Source organism: Neomonachus schauinslandi, chromosome 13 (assembly GCF_002201575.2).
Source record: "Neomonachus schauinslandi chromosome 13, ASM220157v2, whole genome shotgun sequence".
NCBI classification, from domain to species: domain Eukaryota; kingdom Metazoa; phylum Chordata; class Mammalia; order Carnivora; family Phocidae; genus Neomonachus; species Neomonachus schauinslandi.
In genome coordinates this window covers 24,696,979-24,717,133 of record NC_058415.1, presented here as the reverse complement: position 1 = coordinate 24,717,133, position 20,155 = coordinate 24,696,979, and the positions used below count along the sequence as shown (strand labels likewise).

Below are 20,155 nucleotides of genomic sequence, written 5' to 3'. Positions count from 1 at the left end.
AGTATGGAGGCGGTGAAGTATAAACAAGCATAATTAAAACAGAAGGACCTTTGAGGAGTATAGTATAAGTTTGGTAAGTTAGGTTGGAAAAGATTGTGGAGGATTTAAAGGCCTGGATTATGGTTTAGTCAGTAGACAGTAAAGAATTTCTGAAGGTTTTTGAGCAGAGGACCAAGTTTTATGTGATGATAATTTCACTGCAGTACCTATGAATGAAGTTGAAGACTAGTGTTAGGAATTAGACAGTTCTCAATATTATTAAGGGTATAGAACAACAATAGCATACTGCTAGTGGTATAGTGTAAATCGATATAACCATTTTGGAAAACTGTTTGGTATTAACTTTTTATTTATTTTTGTGGTAAAGATGCAACAGTATTTTTTTCAGCTTTAAAATGCACATCATAAAAAATAAATAAAATGCATGTCATGATGATTTGATATACATAAACATTGTGAAATGTTTCCTCCCATCTAGTTAATTAACACATTTACCATCTCACATATTTATCTTTTTTTTTTTTTAGAGCATTTGAGTTCTAGCCTCTTAAAACACCAATTATGCAATGCAGTATTATCAACTATAGTCACCATGGTATACATTAGATTCTCCGACCTTATTCATCTTATAGCTGAAAGTTAGGACCATTTTACCAGCCTCTCCCTTGTTCCCCTTTCCCCCAGACCCTAGCAACCAGTATTAACTTTTCAAGTTGAAGATGATAAGCAGACCATATGTTCTAGAATTCTGCCCTAGATTAAACCCTGGACACATGTTCAAGAAGAATGTTCAAAACTCAGTTGTTCATAATAACAAAATCTACAGGAGAAACGAATGAGCTACAGTATACATAGCAACATGAATGGATGTCAAAAACATAATGTTGATGAAAAAAGCAAGTCACCAAATAATAGTTTGATGCCATTTATATGTATTTCAAAAAGAATAAGTTTAATGTATTATTTAGTGATACATGTATATGCAGTAAAAGACTAACAAAGGAAGAGAATGACAATACAAAATTCATAAAATGGGATATCCTCAGGTGGGAAGGGAAAGAGATATGATTGGGAAGGGGCACATGGGGGAATGCCAAAATTTTGGTAATGTTCAAATTATTAATCTACCTATTGGGTTATTTTTACCTTATGTGTGTCATTATATATTTCTATTGCATATGCAAAATTTTTCATAATTAAAAAATTAGGATTTTCTCATAGTGTAGAGTGTAATAGGGAAAAGAAAAAGATTGAGACCATTTAGAAAAATACTTCTCTCTCTCTTTATCTCCTTCCTCTCTCCATTGTACTCCTTTCTCAAAGAAAGAAAGCTCTTTTTGCCATGGTTAAATCCTCTTTTACTGTACATTAATATACTCAGGAATTTTTAAAGGTGAAAAATAAATCAACCCTAATTCACCCATTCTTTACATGTGGTTTCATTTTTGAATACCACTTTTCTAGGAAAATGACACATGCATTAGTATTTTAAAAATAATTGTAACAATAAGTTATATAGTTTTGTAGCCCCTTTGTAAACCATGCATTATATTGTCAGATCAGTACAGTGTAATTCACTTGGTTATTCATTGCCCTATTGTCGAATATTTAGGTTGTTTGGAATGGTCACTTGATATTCATTGAACATCTTCCTATGTTTAATTTTTTTATGAAATATTTTCTTGAAACAAATTCTTTTTTTTTTTTTTAAGATTTTATTTTTTTAAGTGATCTCTACCCAACATAGGGCTTGAACCCATAACCCTGAGATCAGGAGTTACATGCTCCACCGACTGAGCCAGCCAGGCGCCCCTTCTTGAAATAAAATATTTTTAAAGATTTGTTTATTTATTTGAGGAGGGGGAGAGAGAGAGAGTACACACAAGTGTAGCAAACTCCTTGCTGAGTGCAGAGCCTGACAAGGGGCTCAATCCCACGACCCAGGATCATGATCTGAGCCAAAATCAAGTGTCGGACACTTAACTGACTCAGCCACCCAGGTGCTCCTTGAAAAAATTCTTAAAAGATAGTAATTGAATCAAAGGATGTAAACATCTTAGTATCAACATTGTCTTCCTAGAAGCAGGGTATGAGCTTACTAAATTGCCCACAACTTCACCAGCATTGGGTAGATCATCCACTGCTGATCTTATGGACTTCACAGCTCTGTTTTATTAATTGCCTTTGTATATCTTGCTCTTTTGCTCTGTTGATACCTATTCTCACTATGCCCAAACTCATGCCCATCATTTACTCCAAACCAAGCAGGTTGCTTGACTTCCATGATTTCTGTTTTTGGTTCTGTCATTTTATCCAGATATCCAGACTCCAAACTTCCTTTTTCACTTTTCTGTTTTTCAAGGTCTGGGAGTTTTTAATTGAAATATTTTTCAAATCTCTGTTCTCTTCCATTTTCACGAGCACTTTTCTAATTTAGGTCCTCATTATCTCTTACTGGTATTATTTCAGTAATTTTTAACAACTCGTTTTGCCTCCTGCCTTCTAATGCTAGGAGTAATTTCCCTTATACACTGCTACCAAATGACTTTTAAAAAAGCATGACTTCCGTTGGGCACCTGGGTGGCTCAGTTGGTTAAGCAACTGCCTTCGGCTCAGGTCATGATCCTGGAGTCCCTGGATCGAGTCCCGCATCAGGCTCCCTGCTTGGCAGGGAGTCTGCTTCTCCCTCTGACCCTCCCGACCCTCCCCCCTCTCATGTGCTCTCTCTCTCAGTCTCTCTCTCAAATAAATAAATAATATCTTTAAAAAAATAAGATAAAATAAAAAAATAAAAAATAAATAAATAAAAAAGCATGACTTCCGTCATGCCACACCAAGTCCTTAAACCTCAATGTCCATTGAATCAAGTACAATATCCTTGACCTGATACGTAAGGTCCTCAGGCTCTGCTTTTCAAACTGAGAGTTCTACCTCATTTAACCAGTCCAGAAATCAATTTAGTAGGTTTATAGATAGGTAGTAGAAAAATACAATAGATAATAGAAAAAAAGAAAAGAAAAATGTCGAGTATATGACATCTATCTATTCATATTTTATAAAATTTGTTTCTGTGTATATGTACACATACACAGCATACACACATAAGTACATATACATACACTGACGTGTGTATTCTGGGTCATGATCTAAAACATTCCTTAATGTGGATCACTGTCAAGTAAGTATAAAAGCATTGTTCTCTTGTGTAGTTTCAACCTAATTAACTTTAGCCATATTTTTTCCCAGATTTTCTCCTGGCTAGAGTAAAGCACACCTATCACAGAATGCTCGATCTCCCCCATCTTTGCTCAAGGTTCATGTCACTTGTCATCTTCTCCCTGAAGCTTTCTCTCACTGCCCAAGCCCAAACACCAAACACAGAAGATCTGGATGTGATCTTTCCTTCCTTTTTTAACCCCACAGCATTTTGTTTTTCTCATGGCACATTTCATGCACGTTTTTATTATCATTCTTAACAGATTACAAATCCTTTGTGGTCATGGACTTTATCTTGTACATTCTTGTATCCTCATTTTAGTATATAATATTTTCTACTTAGAAGATATTTTTTCAATTTATTAATTGAAATATAGGGCTTTATAAAAATGAATGCACATTAAAACTATGGTTTTCTGTTTTTAAAAAGTGATCTTTGTTGTCTTTTTTTAAAGATTTATTTATTTTAGAGAGCGAGAGTATGTGAGTGGTGGGGAGGGAAAGAAGGAGAGGGAAAGAGAAAATCTCCAGCAGACTCCCCACTGCCCGCAGAGCCTGTCCCGGGGCTCGATCCCAGGGCCCTGAGATCATGACCTGAGCCGAAATCCAAAGTCGGATGCTTAACCAACTGAACCACCCAGGCACCCCTTTTTAGTCATCTTTTTTTTTTTTAAAAAAGATTTTATTTATTTGTCAGAGAGAGCACAAGTAGGGGGAGTGGCAGGCACAGGGAGAAGCAGGCTCCCCGCTGAGCAGGGAGCCCGATGCGACCCTGGGATCGTGACCTGAACTGAAAGCAGACACTTAACCGACTGAGCCACCCAGGCATCCCAAAAAGTCATCTTTGTTAAAGAAATTTGAAAACTACTGATAAGTGGAGAAATGATAATGGCAAAAATTAATATTTGAGGGCTTTACTATATATTTGCCAGATACTATATTAAGTACTTAAAATGGTTATTTCATTTAATTTGCACAGTTAACTATGAAGTTGGTAGATATTATCCCCAGTTTGTAGATGTAGTGGGAAAAAATGACCTTAATTTTATTCACCTGGAGAAAACTATTGATTGTTTTGGTTCTACTTTTCTTTGGATATGTATTTTTTTTCCCCTCTTATAATGTAGAAACTGTTAAATGGACCACTTTTTAGTTAAAGATGTGAGCATTTTGGGTTATTAAGTAATAATTCTTATACATTAAATAATTGAGTTTTTTAATAACTAAATTGCTTTTAGTTACCCCACACTGAGAAAAAAATATTTTAAATGTACCAGTTTGATATAACATTTCTTTGTTTAATACTGAGATTGTATACTTTCTCATGTTTATTGGTTATATGCCTTTCATATAGTTATGACTATTTTTTCCAGTTTAAATAAAATAAGATAAAAACAGAGAGGGAGGAAAACCATAAGGGTCTCATTATCTTTTGATTTTGTTTTAGTATTTTTGGAGATTTTTTCATCAAGTTAAATGTAATCAGTCTTTTCCTTTTAGTTTCCTCTGTTTGGTATTATGTTCAGAAGGGCTCTCCTACTCAAAGATGATAGATATTCTTATTCATCTAGATTTTATTTTAATGCTTAAGTGTTTCCATTTTTTCAAAATTAGAATAGTATTTTATATTATTCAATGATTCTATACTCAGTATAAAATAATTTTTATAAAAGGAAATTTTTAAACAATAAGGTGAAATTTCCATAATCTTACAAAAATAAATCTCCTAAGAGTTAGTAAATTTTTAGTGTATGTCCTTCCAGAATTTTTTCTTTGCATATAGTGAGATTGAGACCATGTGAATATATTTTATGGTTCTGTATCATTTTTAGTGATTTCACAGTTTTCAGTTTTATAAATTTGCCGTATATTTAGCCTATATCCTATTGTTGGGCATTTAAATTGATATCTAGTTTTTTGTAATAGATCTGCAGTGGAGATATCCCCCCACCTCACTTCTCTATTTAAGGTAAATTCCTAGAAGTGAAATTCTTGGGCCTAATATTATATATGTTTCTAATCTGGATCCACCCCCCTTATTCCTTAAACTAGAATCTTGAAGTGCTCATCATCCTCACCTGCCACATTCAACTGCTAATAAAATACTGTAGATTCTGCTCCCAAATAATTTCTCATATGGTACACTTCTCTCCATCTAAACTGCTTCTAATCTCAGGCATGATCATCACTGACTTGGGCTTGCAGTAGCAATTAAAGGGTTTTTCCACCTCTTTTAGGAAGTCTAATGCATTTTCCACAGCAGCCAAAGTGATCCCTTAAAAACATAAATGTAACATGAGTAGAAAGCTGATAGTCCTGCTCAAATTCCTTCACTGCTTCAACAAGGCCCTCCAAGATCACGCCTCTTGTCTTATACTATCTACCCCCTCACTAAACTCCAACCATACTGGCCTCTTTTTCCTTCACATTCTCTAGGCTCGCTCCTTCCTGCCTTGGGGCCTTTAAACATACTGTTCTTTTTACTTGGAAATCTCTTATCTCCACTTTTTGCTTAGCCAGTTCCTTCCCATCACTCAAAGTTCATCTTAAGTGTCACTACCTCAGAGAGAGCTTCCCGAATCCACAAGGGAATAATCCACATTATTTCCTTCATAGCATTATGCTTTTTTTCTTCATAGCTTAAACCTCGCTTTCTAATTGCAGCATTTATGTTTGTATCTGCCTCCTCTCCCAGAAAAGTCCCATGAGAGCGAGAGTCGTTTCAGCTCTCTTCACCATAGTCCATGCAGCACCTAGTAGTTAGGTGCTCAGAGAGAACCTTTAGAGTTAGTTCATGTTGCCACATCACTCATTAGATAAATAGAACGAATTTATACTCTTATTTGACTTTGGGATGATTTTTTTACATTTAAATTTGTCTGGGTATGTGGTGCAAGATGGCAGGGATTTATTTAACTTGATTTTTTTCCCCAGTTAGCCACTTATCCTGTAACCTACATTTATTTTGTAATTCAGCCTTTTCTCACTTCTTTAAAATACCATAATTATATTACTGTAAATTCTTATATCTTAAATATCTTTCTGGACTTTCTTTTCTGGTACACTGTTCTGTCAACCCAGGTGCCCTGACCACACTATTGTTATTTTTGCTGTGTGGTGTACAGTTATTTGGTAGGCAAATTCTTCTTCATTGCATTCATTGCATTCATTGCATTAACTTTTTGTTTCCCAGATGAAGTTTTGACTGGAATTTCAGTTGAAATTTTATTGAATTTACAAAGTAATATTTATTTTTCCCATCTACAAACATACTTTGTTCCATGTCCTTTTCAATATTTTACAGTTTTCTTTATAGATCCTAAACATTTCTGAATTTTATTTTTAGGGGTTTTTTTATAGCTACTGGGGGAAATGGTTTTTCTAGTTACATTTTCTACCTGCTAATTGCTGATATAGAGAAAAGTTCTTAATTTTGGGCTTTTGTTCTTTGTTATTTATTTATTTTGTATAGTTATAAAATAATTATAAATTATAAAATAATTATAAAAATTCATTACTATTTATTATTTCTCATAAGTTTTAAATTCTTTTGGGTTTTAAAGATAGACTAATAACAACTTGTAGCAGAGCACTTTTAATATGCTTATTCCAGTATAGAAATATTTCAAAGCTCTGATATTATTCTGGATGTTTGTAGCTTGAGATTAATCATAAATATCTTATTTGCTTTCACTGTAATAATTACAATTATATATTTGAGTAGAAGTAGAAATGTAGTCAGCAGTTTAAGGTTGCTTTAGAAAATGAATTGAAATCAGGAAAATCGGGATTTTTTTTCCTGTTAAACTTTTCACAAAGGAATATTGCAAACCAGAATCGGTAAGCCTATCTTAGTTTTTTCTTTCCTTTTTTTTTTTTTAAGATTTTATTTTTAAGTAATCTCTATACCCAAAGTGAGGCTCAATGAGCTCAAAACCCTGAGATCAAGAGTCACATGGTCTACTGACTGAGCCAGCCAGGCACCCCAGAACTATCTTAGTTCTAAAATAGTGTTTTTCTCCCACAGGAAGTAGTTCTGAAAGATGGAAGAATTGAAAGACTAAAGTTGGAACTTGAAAGGAAAGATGCTGAAATCCAGAAGCTGAAAAATGTGATCACTCAATGGGAGGTTTGTAATTATTTACTGCTAATTCTATAAAATTGCACTTTTCTGGTTTTCTTTTATGTTAATATATATAATATTTGATTAATTCAAAATAATATTTCTGCTGTTTAGGTTTTTAAACTCATTTAATGATATAAAATCTGAATGACAATATGATTTTTAATCATGTGAAAATATATATAACATTAAATTTGCCATTTTAACCATTTTTAAGTATATAATTTATTGGCATTAATTATCTTCACAGTGTTGTGTAGTTATCAACACTATCTATTTCCAGAACTTTTTCATCATCCCAAATTCTGTACCCATTAAATAACTTCCCATTTCCCTTTTCTTGCAGCCCTCTAATAACCTCTAATCCCAATGAATTTGCTTTATTCTAGATACTTCATATAAGTGGAATCATATTTGTCTTTGTGTGTCTAGCTTAATTCACTTAGCGTAATGTTTTCAAGTTTCATCCATGTTTTTGCATGTATCAGAATTTCATTCTTTTTATGGCTGAATAATAGTCCATTGTGTATATATATACACTGCATTTTGTTTATTCTGTTTATGGACACTTGCATTGTTTCCACCATTTCGCTATTGTGAACAATGCTGCCATGAACATTAGTGTACAAGTATCTGAGTCCCTACTTTCAGTTCTTTTGGGTATATACCTAAAAGTGGAATTGCTGGATCCTATAGTAATTCTATGTTTAACTTCTGGAGAAACTGCCAGATTGTTTTTCATAGCACCTGCACCATTTTACATTCCCATGATCAGTGTACAAAGGATCCAGTTTCTCCACATCCTCGTCAACACTTGTTATTTATACAATTTTTTTTAAGCCAAGAGCTACATGTTACTCTTTTACTTGCAAGGATTCCTTAGGCTTTTCAAAAAATCTCTTATTCATCTCAAGTGTCATTCTTTTTCGACTAATATTTATTCACTCAACAGTTATTTATTGAGTGCCTATTATGTGCCAGGTACTTTTCTGGGCCCCACATAATGTAATAGTGAAAAAAATGATAAATCAAGTTCCAGCCCTGATGGTTCTTATATTTTCCTTTCTCCTTTACACATGCCTTTAGGAATCATCCCAGCTAAAACCTTTTTTTTGGACTGCATCCACCCATCTCCCTTAGCTTTTTCTTTGTGATTTATATTTTCCTTTTCTTTTGTTGGGCACAACAAAGATAAAGAAGTTGTGGCATGTGTGTGTGTGTGTGCGTGCGTGTGTGTGTGATGGAATATTATTCAGCTATAAAAAGAATGAAATCTTGCCATTTGCAAGAACATGGATGGATCTAGAGAATATAATGCTAAGTGAAATAAGCCAGTTAGAGAAAGACAAACACCATATGATCTCACTCGTATGTGGAATTTAAGAAACAAAACAAAAGGGGAAAAATGAGAGACAAACCAAGAAACAGATTATTAACTATAGAGAACAAACTGATGGTTACCAGAGGGGAGGTGGGTGGAAGGATGGGGGAAATAGGTGATGGGGATTAAAGAGTACACTTACGATGAAAAAAATAGAATTAAATAAATAAACTCAAAGCTTCATAAATTATGGGCAGAAAAAAAAGAACTGCAATTAAAACCACTGGATTGGTGCTAAGTATATATATACTTCAATTCTTACTGAAAAACTCGACCTAAATATATTATAAGATGTATATAAATATATTTATAAAATGCATATAAAATATATATGTGTGTGTGTGTGTGTATATATACACACACACACACACACACATACATGAGGCCTGGAGTGAAGACAGTGTAGTAAAACAATGAAGAGCTATGGAGTGTGAGAGGAAGAGCACATTTTGAATAGGTTTGGGCAGAGAGGACTGTATATATCCATTACTGGTTTATTATCAGCAATTTACTGGATAGAGTGTTTAGTAAAAGCCCATTTTGTGTATGCTAAGTTTGAAATGGCTATGGATGTAGGCATAGATGTTCAGGATGCAGCTGAACTCACAATATATGTATCGTTTAACTTAGTTAACTTAAGTTCTCTCTTTTTCATGAAATTAAAAATACTAATAAGGGTCCTGTATATTTCATTTATGCTCTTATAAATTGCATGGCATTAGTATGTTACACATTTTGTTTTTATAGATAAATTTCCTATTCAGGGTTGTATATACAAAACTATATATGCTATTTTTATGGGCAACATAAAGATTTTTCATAGGTGATTTTGCTTATTTGTGATTCTTGCTTTATGAGCTGACTTTAGACCCGAAGGCTGCTGCAAGAGGTGTCTCTGTACACTGATCTGTACCTTGGACAAAAGATTTGAGCCAGAGATAGAGTTTGGCAAGATATTAACATTGATTGAGGCCCTGGGAGAGAATTTCTTAGATACAGTTTCATATTCATAGTGGATATATATTCATAGTGAATATACTTGTAGCTAACTATGTTTTTCCCCTTCATATTTTTATGTGTCCATCTGACTTACCTCCCTCATTCATTCCTAAGCTTCTCAAAAGTTCTGCTTCCTTTATATTTACTGTGGTGTTTACTTCTGTTCAGGGTATTGTCTGCAATATCACTGAATATCATTACTGGTTTATTATCAGCAATTTACTGGATAGAGTGTTTAGTAAAATTCATCTCTATTTGCCTTGATTTAAAATACATTAAAAATGTTTTACAAGACAGATTTTTGAATCAGTAACTTCTGTACTTCTGTGCCTACGTGTTAAGAGAATAAATTACAGGTTTCTTATACTGATCTGCTTTCTTTCCCTGATCTTTTGTTTTTCCATAATGTATTAAATGTATTGTTTTCTATAATGTATTAATATATTAAATATTTATAAATAATTAAGTCTGTTTAAGATATGTTAAATAAGGTATTGTAGGGAGAAAATTCCTTGGAATAAAGATGTTAATGTGGGAACATATTTCCTCTTGTTCATAAGTGTATAATTGTGTCATCTATGTATTATGAGAAGCTAAATCATTTGGAAAAAGAAATTGAAAAAGAATTGAAAGATATTCCAGTGAATTACTAATTCATATCAGCTAGAAGTTACTTTAACAACATATAGTTAATGAAATAATGAGAGATTAATAAAGCCTTAAATGAGCAGACATAGTACTGTGCTGTATAGTTCTGTAACTACTGTGTGTGTGTACCTAGGCACTCTCAGTAGTTAGTAGCCACATATTGGACAATGGCAGATAGAGAACACATGCAGAAAGTTCTAGTATAGAACTGGACAGTTTTGGTCTAGAGCTGTGAATCATCTTCCTTTGTTTTCATCTAATTATTTTGAATTGTATAGGGTTTTAAGGAAAAAAAGAGAAAGAACTTCAAGAAAATTTGGTCTTATCCTGAATCTTCTCCAGTTTTATCTCTTCTTTATTTTCCACCACCTATAATACTAATTTCTAGTATTGTACCATGGAATTAATTTAGGAGGAGATAGTACTGAATACATTTTCCTCCATCCTACTTCTTTCAAAAGTAATTTCTGTCTTTCAGCAAGCCTAGAATTCATAGCTCCATAAGTTCAGAGTAAATCATTAATTACACCATTTACTTTAAATTAAATCTTTTTTCTTTGACTATTAGGCAAAGTATAAAGAAGTAAAGGCAAGAAATGCACAGTTATTGAAAATGCTTCAGGAAGGTGAAAGTAAGTGATCTGTGTGTTTTTAGAATTAAGAGTAACCTTAAAAAATATTTGAAGATAATTTTTCAAGATATATGATTAACTCAATAAAATAAAAAATTTTCCCAGAGTGATTCAGATTGAATTGTTGCCGATTATTTTATTATTACAAGTTACTCTTACAGCACCTTAGTATAACACAAGTTTCCAACTATTCAGGTAAGAGAAAGCTTGAAATTTCAATTCTTATAAAGTATTGGACTACATTCAGCAGGAAACCAAGAATAGACCTTGCTTAAGATTCTCTTTTCAATTATTAGAGGAGAATGCCTATCATCATTTTAGGTTTTCCTTCTCCCCTTCCCCCCAGTCTTTTTTTTTTAATTCATTTATTGATTTTAGAGCGAGAACGAGAGAGAGAGAGAGAAAATGTGTGTGCACACATGAGCAGGGGGAAGAGCAGAGGGAGAGGGACAAGCAGATTCCGTGCTGAGCACAGACCTAACATGGGGCTCGATCTCACAACTCTGAGATCATGACCTGAGCCAAAACCAAGAGTTGGACACTTAACCAACTGAGCCACCCAGGCGCCCCTCCCCAACTCTTTATACTTTTGCGGCCCACTCTAAACTTTGGCAATATTTCACCAGCAGGAAGCCAAGGAAATCAATCAAAAATGATTAGAGATAATTACATTAGTAAAGTAGATGTTATATGAAGCCCCTCCACAACATCAGTAGCATTCCTGATTATGTATACCTAGTGATATTTACCTTGAAAGTTCTATGAAAATTTTTCATTCATAACAGAAAAGGAAGTGTGTTCGTTTTTTTAATATGAAGCTCATGCAAAGGAAATTATAAATCATAAAAGTCACATAGAAAGACCTGAATAAGAGAAAATCTTCTGAATAGACAAAATTAAATTTAATAAAGTTTTCCCTATTAATAAGTGTCGGTGATATCCCAAATAGATCTCTTGTGTGTACTGTATAGTGTTCAAGAAATTGTGAAACTCACCTTGAATCAGAATAAACAAGATACCAAAAATTGAAGATACTGGGAGTGGAATTGTCCAATCAAAATTGTAAACTATATTAAAAAACAGTTATCAAAACATATGAGTAAAAACCAGGAATCATGTTCAGTTGAACAGAATATATGGTGTTGAAATAGATTCAAACTTACTGTTTGATAACTTTACTATTTTTTATAATCTAACTTATACAGCTTAACTATGATGAAATAGAAGTTAAAGAATAATGGGGAAAGGCATTATTTGAAGAAGTTAAAGAATAATGGGGAAAGAATATTCTGAGATTAATTTAGATCTGTGCATGTAATAGAGTTCCATGTGGATCATGTGGATCATTTAATAGATCTGTGGATGTTAGAGTTCCATGTGGATCATTTAATGAACAAAATTATGAAAAAAAATAATTGTTTACAAGCTATATTTCTAATTGAAGAAATTAGGGGTATCATTGGACATTGGATGCGTGATTTTTAAATATGTAAAAACAGTAATATTCCTATTTAGGGAAACATTTGTGAAAAGTGAGAAAGTTAACTGATAAAAGCTTTCTCTCAAAAATACATTTAAAATGGCTACCAGTAAATAACATCAGGGTGCATACTGTATACTATAAAAAAAATCCAAGTAGGGATGCCAGGCTGGCTCAGTTGGTAAAGCATGCGACTCTTGATCTCAGGGTCATGAGTTCAAGCCCCATATTGGGTGTAGAGATTACTTTAAAAAAAATAACAAGTAGCACAGTGATGGGCATTAAGGAGGGCACGTAATGTGATGAGCACTTGGGGGTTATACGCAACAAATTACTCATTGAACACTACATCAAAAACTAGTGATGTACTACATGTTGGCTAATTGAATTTAAGTTTAAAAAAAATCCAAGTAGAAGAATTTTATATAGAACCATTACATAAAAAATATAGTACGTTAGAGCACACATATGCTAGCATTTATAATGTGAGTGTGAATACAGTCAGCTCCATTATAACGCAACACATATTCTTAAAAATTACCAATCTCTGCAAAAGCACACAATTAAAACCACAAGGTTTATGGGGAAATGGGATTAGGAGGGTGCAACACTCAAAAAAAAAAACTTCATCAGAGACACATTTAAAAAAAGTTGGGAGCCTAATAAAAACAGTAACACAGTTTTACACATGTTAAAGTGGTTAAACACAAATACTATAATAAGTATGGCACTTTACCTGAAAGACTACCTTAAGTTTGCTTGAGGAAATAGGCCTCAGAGGGTCCACAGATTGTGTGTTACTATGAAGCAGTGGAAGGATGGAAAGTTGGTGTGGTTCTTAACAGTGGACAGAAATAGCTGGTTGATATTTGAGGTGTGTGCATGGGTGCTGTTTTCTGTATTTGTGAAATTATGCTCAAGCAAATGCAAAATTCATGTTATGTTCAAGTTGTTTCATAATACAGCAATCTCAATGAAACAAATATGTGTTTTCAAAACAAGCATGTTATTGGAAAACTGACTATAATTGAAATGTTACATAATTCTTAAAAATCACTAGTTCTAAGTGACTATGCCTAATTCTGGGGAGCGGGGATGTAAAAGTTACCAAGTTGAATCTTGAGAGACTGTGATTTGATTCTTGATGCAGTGTCTCACTTCACTGCATTAAACTATGACAGATAAATTTGAATTACAGTGTTATATTGGTAGAGCTGTGGTGATAACAGTACTCATATATTTGATCTTTTCCTCCTTCACTAAATTTATTACAGTTTTACCTCTTCAGTCTCTCCTAGTTTGTCTTCAAAGTCGACAAGTTAGTTTTTCATGTATTATAACCATTACTATGGGTTAAAGAAGTTGTTAGCCATGTGAAGATTTTTAAAGCTTAGGAAACCTAGGGGCCGAAATGTAGATAAATCTCTTGCTTCCCCAAAGAGGGAAAACCTCTAGACAAAGGAATAGTTCTAAAAGACCACAGGTGTATGTAATCAGTTATCATATGAGCTACATTTACTTGACGGTGCTTTATTGGTATGAACAGTCAAATCAAAATCATTTTTGTGGGCCTTACGGTACTGCTCGCCCTGACAATTTAACAAAACAAAACAAAACAAAAACATTCTACCTTGCTTTTAAAATCTTGCTTTAAGATTAGTCAAGATATTTGTTTTATCCCTATGAGAAATTGTTTCTGTCCTTGTCCTCTTTAGAATAGGTGGAAAAAAATTTTCTTTCAAGATATCTATACAATTAATATTTTAACACCACAGAAAATGTGAAATTTCCAAGAAAAACTGCTGTAGTAATAATGATCAGAATTTACCAGTGAAAAAATAAGAGCTATATAGAACTAAGAAATACATTCATTCAGTATAAGGACAATTAATCTTTGCCCAACTGCACTGCTGTCTTGGTTCACTAAAGTATTGTTCAAGTATTTGAGTGATTAAAAAGATTATACTGCTGTTTTTCCTTTCTTGTCAGTGAAAGATAAAGCAGAAATACTTCTGCAAGTTGATGAATCACAAAGTATCAAGAATGAGCTAACTATACAGGTAAGAAAAACTGAAATATACAGGACTGATTTTCTTAAGCTATTTTTCTTTAGTCCTAAATTATGAAACTTGGTTAAACAAAAATACAGCCCATCAACACTGTGATAAAGTGAAACAAATTATGCTCCATTATTACCATGTAACAGTAAATGAATGAAGATTCTGTTTACTGTGCTGAGGGAGTTATGTCCTGAAGACTAAGGGAAGATAAGGTTGTATTTTACTTGATGCAGACTCATATAGAGATAAAAAGGGCAGATAGAATTTATCCTATTCATGGATTTGACTTTTCCCCTTCCCATCCTTACTCTGCATTTTCTCTTAGAAGAGTGAGCTTCTCCTCTTCATCTTTAATATATAACTGAGTAAAATGCTTAACTGAAATTGTGTGTGTGCTTGGTGGACAGGAGGTGGTTCTCCTCTGATGTCTGTTCATCTAGTAATCAAATTCATCATTGTGAGTAAATGTTAAGAATTAAGAGTATTTGCCTAAAGAGACAGCCTTTTTTAAATTGAATGTTTGGTTTTAGGTGACTTCACTTCATGCCGCATTAGAACAAGAAAGATCTAAAGTGAAAGTATTACAAGCAGAACTAGCCAAATACCAGGTATGCTTTTATAATTTTGAAAGTGTTCTTATCACAAATAATACATTTAGAATAGATACTATGTGAAAATAAAGCACTATTTTATTCAGTCCGAAATCTGTTTGCCAAACATATTAATAATTTTGTTGTTATTGGTCGTATAATTTACACTTTAGAAAATGTTAGGGTTATCCTAAATATTGGTACATACAGCAATAACTAAAGTAAAATCCTTGGTACATGATGTGGCATATGTGTCAGTGAATCATATTGAGGGACAGTACATAATGACATTTGTCCTATTATATAAATTTGATCACTTGGGTACAACAGTTTCTTCTAGATATCTGCATTGTAAAGGTATCTTTTCCCCTTTATAATTAATAAATATGTGAAGTGATACTTTGAGATTGTGTGACTATCCTTTTCTTTTTACCCAGTGGTTTTAGCTTCCATTGATGATATTTGTATCAGTTATTATTTTGGTGGTTGCAAAAATAGTGACTTTTTCTAATTCTATTATTTCTTCTGCATTTACAAGCTGGCATTCAGCATTTTTTTCTGGACGAAGCAGTAAAAAAAAAATCAGTTCTTTGTTTCAATATATGTGTATATGTATATATGTGTATATACACACACACACATATATTTGTGTGTATGTATGTGTGTCTAAGTCATAATATAAAAATGTGTTAATGTGGGGGGTCATAGTCGAAAAGGTTGGAAAGCCACCACTGTTGGCCTGGAGAACATAGAAGTTTTAACAGCCCCAGGTTTGACCTCTCATCAGTCTAGGAAGGAGAATTCCCTTTGCCTAGGAGACTTCAAAAAGGATTCTTGAATTTTGTGTGGGGTTTTTTGTTTTGTTTTGTTTTTGTTTTTAATCTTGTTGAAAAACAAGGTAAGAGTTTTAAGCTGTGTAACACTGGTACTTATGCATAGTGGGTATCTACTTTGTAGGAAAGTTTTTAGTAAATGTATTTGTATTTTCCTGCTACAGGAAATAAATTTTGTTTTTAATACATGGTATTACACATCTCGGGTCCCATATACTCTCTTCTACTTTTTTTTCTCTGAATGAATCTGTGCAAAACTTTTATTTGGTCAGGAATGAATAATGGCATTCTTATACTTGATTTTTTTTTTATAAAAAAGGTTGATGTAGAAATGTATGTGACCACCAAGAGGGAAGTTATGAGCAGAACAAGGATGAAAGCAACAAAGAGTAGCTGCCAACACTAATAAATGGGTCTGGATTCCATGTGCCCCTGATAGAACCACCAGTTTAAGAAATGCACTTCCACAGACAAGTTCTAGTTCCCAAACTTGGCTGACCACGAAAGTGACCAAGAATCACTTGGGAACTTTATGAATTACAGGTTGTTCAGCCCACTTCTGGTAATTATAAATAAATAGATCCGGGACAAAGTCTAGACATCAGAATTTGAAAAATATTACCACTTTAGGTGATTCTATTGATCAACTAAGTTTGGGTATCATTGCCATAATTTATAAAAATAGAGGAGAAAACTATAAAATTATTGTAAGGAAAATACATCAAACCATTACTTATGGTTAAAATGGGGGATTGAATAGTTAAGGATGATTTTAATTTTCTTTTTTGTACCTTGGTACTTTCTGTATTTCTACAATGAGTATTTGCTTTTTAAATTAGAGTCAGGCAGAAAATGTTATGTTAAAAGTTATGTAAAAAACTTCTTTTAAACTCCTACCTCTTTCCTTGGGTCAAGTAAAATTTCATAGGTCGAGTTTCATTTGGAGCAAATTAAATACAGATTCATATATGTCACTGAGCAATATGAAAAGTATAACCTGCTTTTCAACCCACTGATGAACAAAATCAGATTTCTAATGCTGTCTAATATGAACAAGACTAACTTGGATTAGAAATTGAATTATTCTAAAAGGTAATGAACTGAATTAGCAAATTTGCTGATTATATGAAGCAAATTGTTTATTTTAGTATTGATCAAAAATTACATATTTTTAAAAACCTGGGACAGTCCAAATGAGCTCTAAAAAATAAAATATTGGTGATCTTACTGAGTCTAAACTAACTCAAGTGGAAGTAACTGCTTCATACAACCTGCTTTAACCATTTGTAAAAAAATAACCTTGTAAAAATAATTCAGTGGTATGCACATTCAAATTTACAACAAACTCAAAAAAATTGCTTGTTCCTCATACTCAAAATGCCTTTGGTCTCATTTATTCTTAAAATGAAAATGCCCCCAAAATGATACTTCCTAAATAATTTGCCCTATTTTTCTTTACAGGGTGGCAGAAAAGGGAAAAGAAACTCTGAATCCGACCAGTGTAGGTGATTCCATTAGCCTTTGAGGTCAACACAAAAATTAAAACTTTCAGGGTTTTACAAAAATGTATATATTTAATGCTGTGCAACTGCTAAACTATGCAGTTTTTGTTGAAGAAACTTTAAAATGATTAGCTCACTAACAGTCTATAATTTTATGTCCTTTTGGCTTAAAGTGAAAAGAAGAAAAATAGAATTCCAGCAGAACTCAATGATTATTGTTTACTATCCATACTTCTTATCACTTTAGTTTTTCATCAGTCAATAAAATTAATTTACTCTTCCATTAATATGTTTGATTTTTTAAATTTTCAGAAACAATGTGAAAGTATTATTAGTTAATTGGATTGTTTAAGTTCAGTGAATATTTACTCAGCACTTTCTGCATGCTAAACCCTATAGGACCTGCAAAATAAGTGAAAAATGGTGGATACCCTCAAGTAGCTTATGCTTAGGGGACATAGAAGTGGGGGAGGTGTAAAGACAACAGCAAAAGTAATTACCATACATATTAGTGTGATAGCATATTGTTTGGAAATTGAGAAAACTTGTATGAGATAGTTTTTAGAGGGTAGATACCTTTGCTGTAAATTTGTTGAGAGGCATTCCAGGCAGAAGGAGCAAAATCTGTGCTGAAATACTTTTTAAAGAACAGTCTGTCTTGTGGACAGAAGCATGACACACTGAGAAAAGAAAAACTATTGAAGTGGGGGAGGAATGAATGAGAGATTTTTCATGGGTTTCATCAATTGCTAAAATAAATAGTAGTTTATGGGATTGATTTTGTTTTTAGTGTAGTCAGTGAAATACAAATATGATTCATTAAAATACAGAGGGTTTTTTGGTTCTACAACAAAAATGAATACATAAATACTGACCTTGACCTCTAAAACCAGCATTAAATGAAAAATTCCACTTCATGTAAGTGTTTGAAAGAAAAAAATACTTAATGTCATCATTGCTTTTATGTCTGGGTTCTTCCATGAGGTTACATGAACCTTGCAAAGAATTGTGACTTCTTATTTTTCCCTATATTCCCAGCACTTAGTCCTTTGTGCGGCACAGAATGGATACTGAATAATTATTTAATAAAGTGGTAAAGCTTTTTTTAGATAGTTTTTTCCTAATTTTAACTTTGATTAAGAATAGGTGCCGTTAGAACCTAAATATTTCATTAAATTTATATGGTCATATTCCATGATGCCATATTTTTCAACTCTGATGAACAAAATCAAATTTCTAATGTTGTCCTATATGAACAAGCTAGACAGAACTTGAATAATTTCAATTATAACTGAATTACCCAAGTAGTTTATGAACTGAATTATCAAAGCACACTGTATCATCTGCTTTGGATGCCTGCGTATTATCCATTTAGTACATTATCTAACCTCTAGCACAGTGCCTGGCACATAGTAGACGCTAAACAGATATGCCATTTTCTACTGGTATATATTGATTTAAAATCACCTGAGCACATAGAAAACTTCATTGATCATCCTCTTTTGAGGTGGGTATTCTCTGGAGTACTGTATGCATTGCTCTATTTTTCTCCCTGAATTCTTTTTCCTTGACTGATATATCTACTTCCATGGCTTAATCTATCACTTCTAGGCTGATACTTTAGTTTCATCAGGGAAAGCTTTATCTAGTAAGAAAGAGAAAAGACAATCAGTGATCAATTGGAGTTTCTTTTTTTTTTTTTTAAGATTTTATTTATTTGACAGACACAGCAAGAGAGAGCGCAAGCAGGGGGAGTGGGAGAGGGAGAGGCAGGCTTCCTGCTGAGCAGGACCCTGGGATCATGACCCAAGCCGAAGGCAGACGCTTAACAGCTGAGCCACCCAGGCGGCCCTGGAGTTTCTTTTCTATTAAATTGATTTCTTGGACATTCTCTTTTAATATATATTATTATTTAGATTCTTTTCCATTTCCTGAATGTTCATTGAAGTTATTGATAGCTTATCATGTGCCAGGTGTTGTGCTAAGTACTAGAGATGCAAATATATCCACAGTCAATTGGAAGAAAACAGAAATGCAAAGAAATACTCATAAAATATTCTAATAAATAATACTGTTATATTCAAATTGCTATTGGAGTACAGAAGAAAATGCATCTTACCATTTTAAAGGGGTATCTTAGGCAATTTATTTTAATTATTTCATACTCCATTAATAAGGTCTTACTTCAAATATGATTATGACAATATAGCTGGTTAATTAAATTCAGCAAATATTTTCGAGATCTGTGGGATTTTTTACATTTTCTGTATTTGTGTATTAGTAAAGCCAGAGGAACTAGAACTCTGTTGAAGTCCCACTTCTATTATTAGTTGTATGACCTTGACTCATAGTGAATATTGAATAAATGATTGAACAGTGTGAAATTGGATATCAAATGAGAACAGCTAGTGAAAGTACTGGGTTAAAAAAACTAAGATGCAATCTCTTCCTTCAAATTATTTTCAGTCTAATAGGAATAAAAAAACATAGCACATAATAACTAAAATTCAAGATAGAATACAGTGGATTCCATAAGGAGGAAAGCCAAATGTTACTTATAGAAAAAATAGTATTTTGTAACTGCTTCCTGAAGGACAAGCAGCTTTTAAGTGTATAGGTCATGTAATGAAAAAGGAAAATAAAAAAGATGGAAAAAGGAAAAACAATGGAATGTTCAAGGAACAGAAAGAT

At 33.0% G+C, this 20,155-nt stretch overlaps 1 protein-coding gene across 2 annotated transcripts in view; it reads left to right on the top strand.

Annotated features, from left to right (window-relative positions):
* Nucleotides 1-17,753, top strand: part of GKAP1 (G kinase anchoring protein 1) — a 76,754-nt gene extending 59,001 nt beyond the window's left edge. Inside the window, exons 9-13 of one of the 2 annotated variants that reach the window (XM_044920474.1) lie at nucleotides 7,244-7,345; nucleotides 10,936-10,999; nucleotides 14,469-14,539; nucleotides 15,070-15,147; nucleotides 17,424-17,753. In XM_044920474.1, the coding sequence (XP_044776409.1) occupies nucleotides 7,244-7,345; nucleotides 10,936-10,999; nucleotides 14,469-14,539; nucleotides 15,070-15,147; nucleotides 17,424-17,471 (363 nt within the window). In that variant the 3' untranslated portion in view covers nucleotides 17,472-17,753. The remainder of the gene's footprint in view (nucleotides 1-7,243; nucleotides 7,346-10,935; nucleotides 11,000-14,468; nucleotides 14,540-15,069; nucleotides 15,148-17,423) is intronic. The other variant, XM_044920475.1, reaches the window with a different exon arrangement.
* Nucleotides 17,754-20,155: the final 2,402 nt, after the last annotated feature.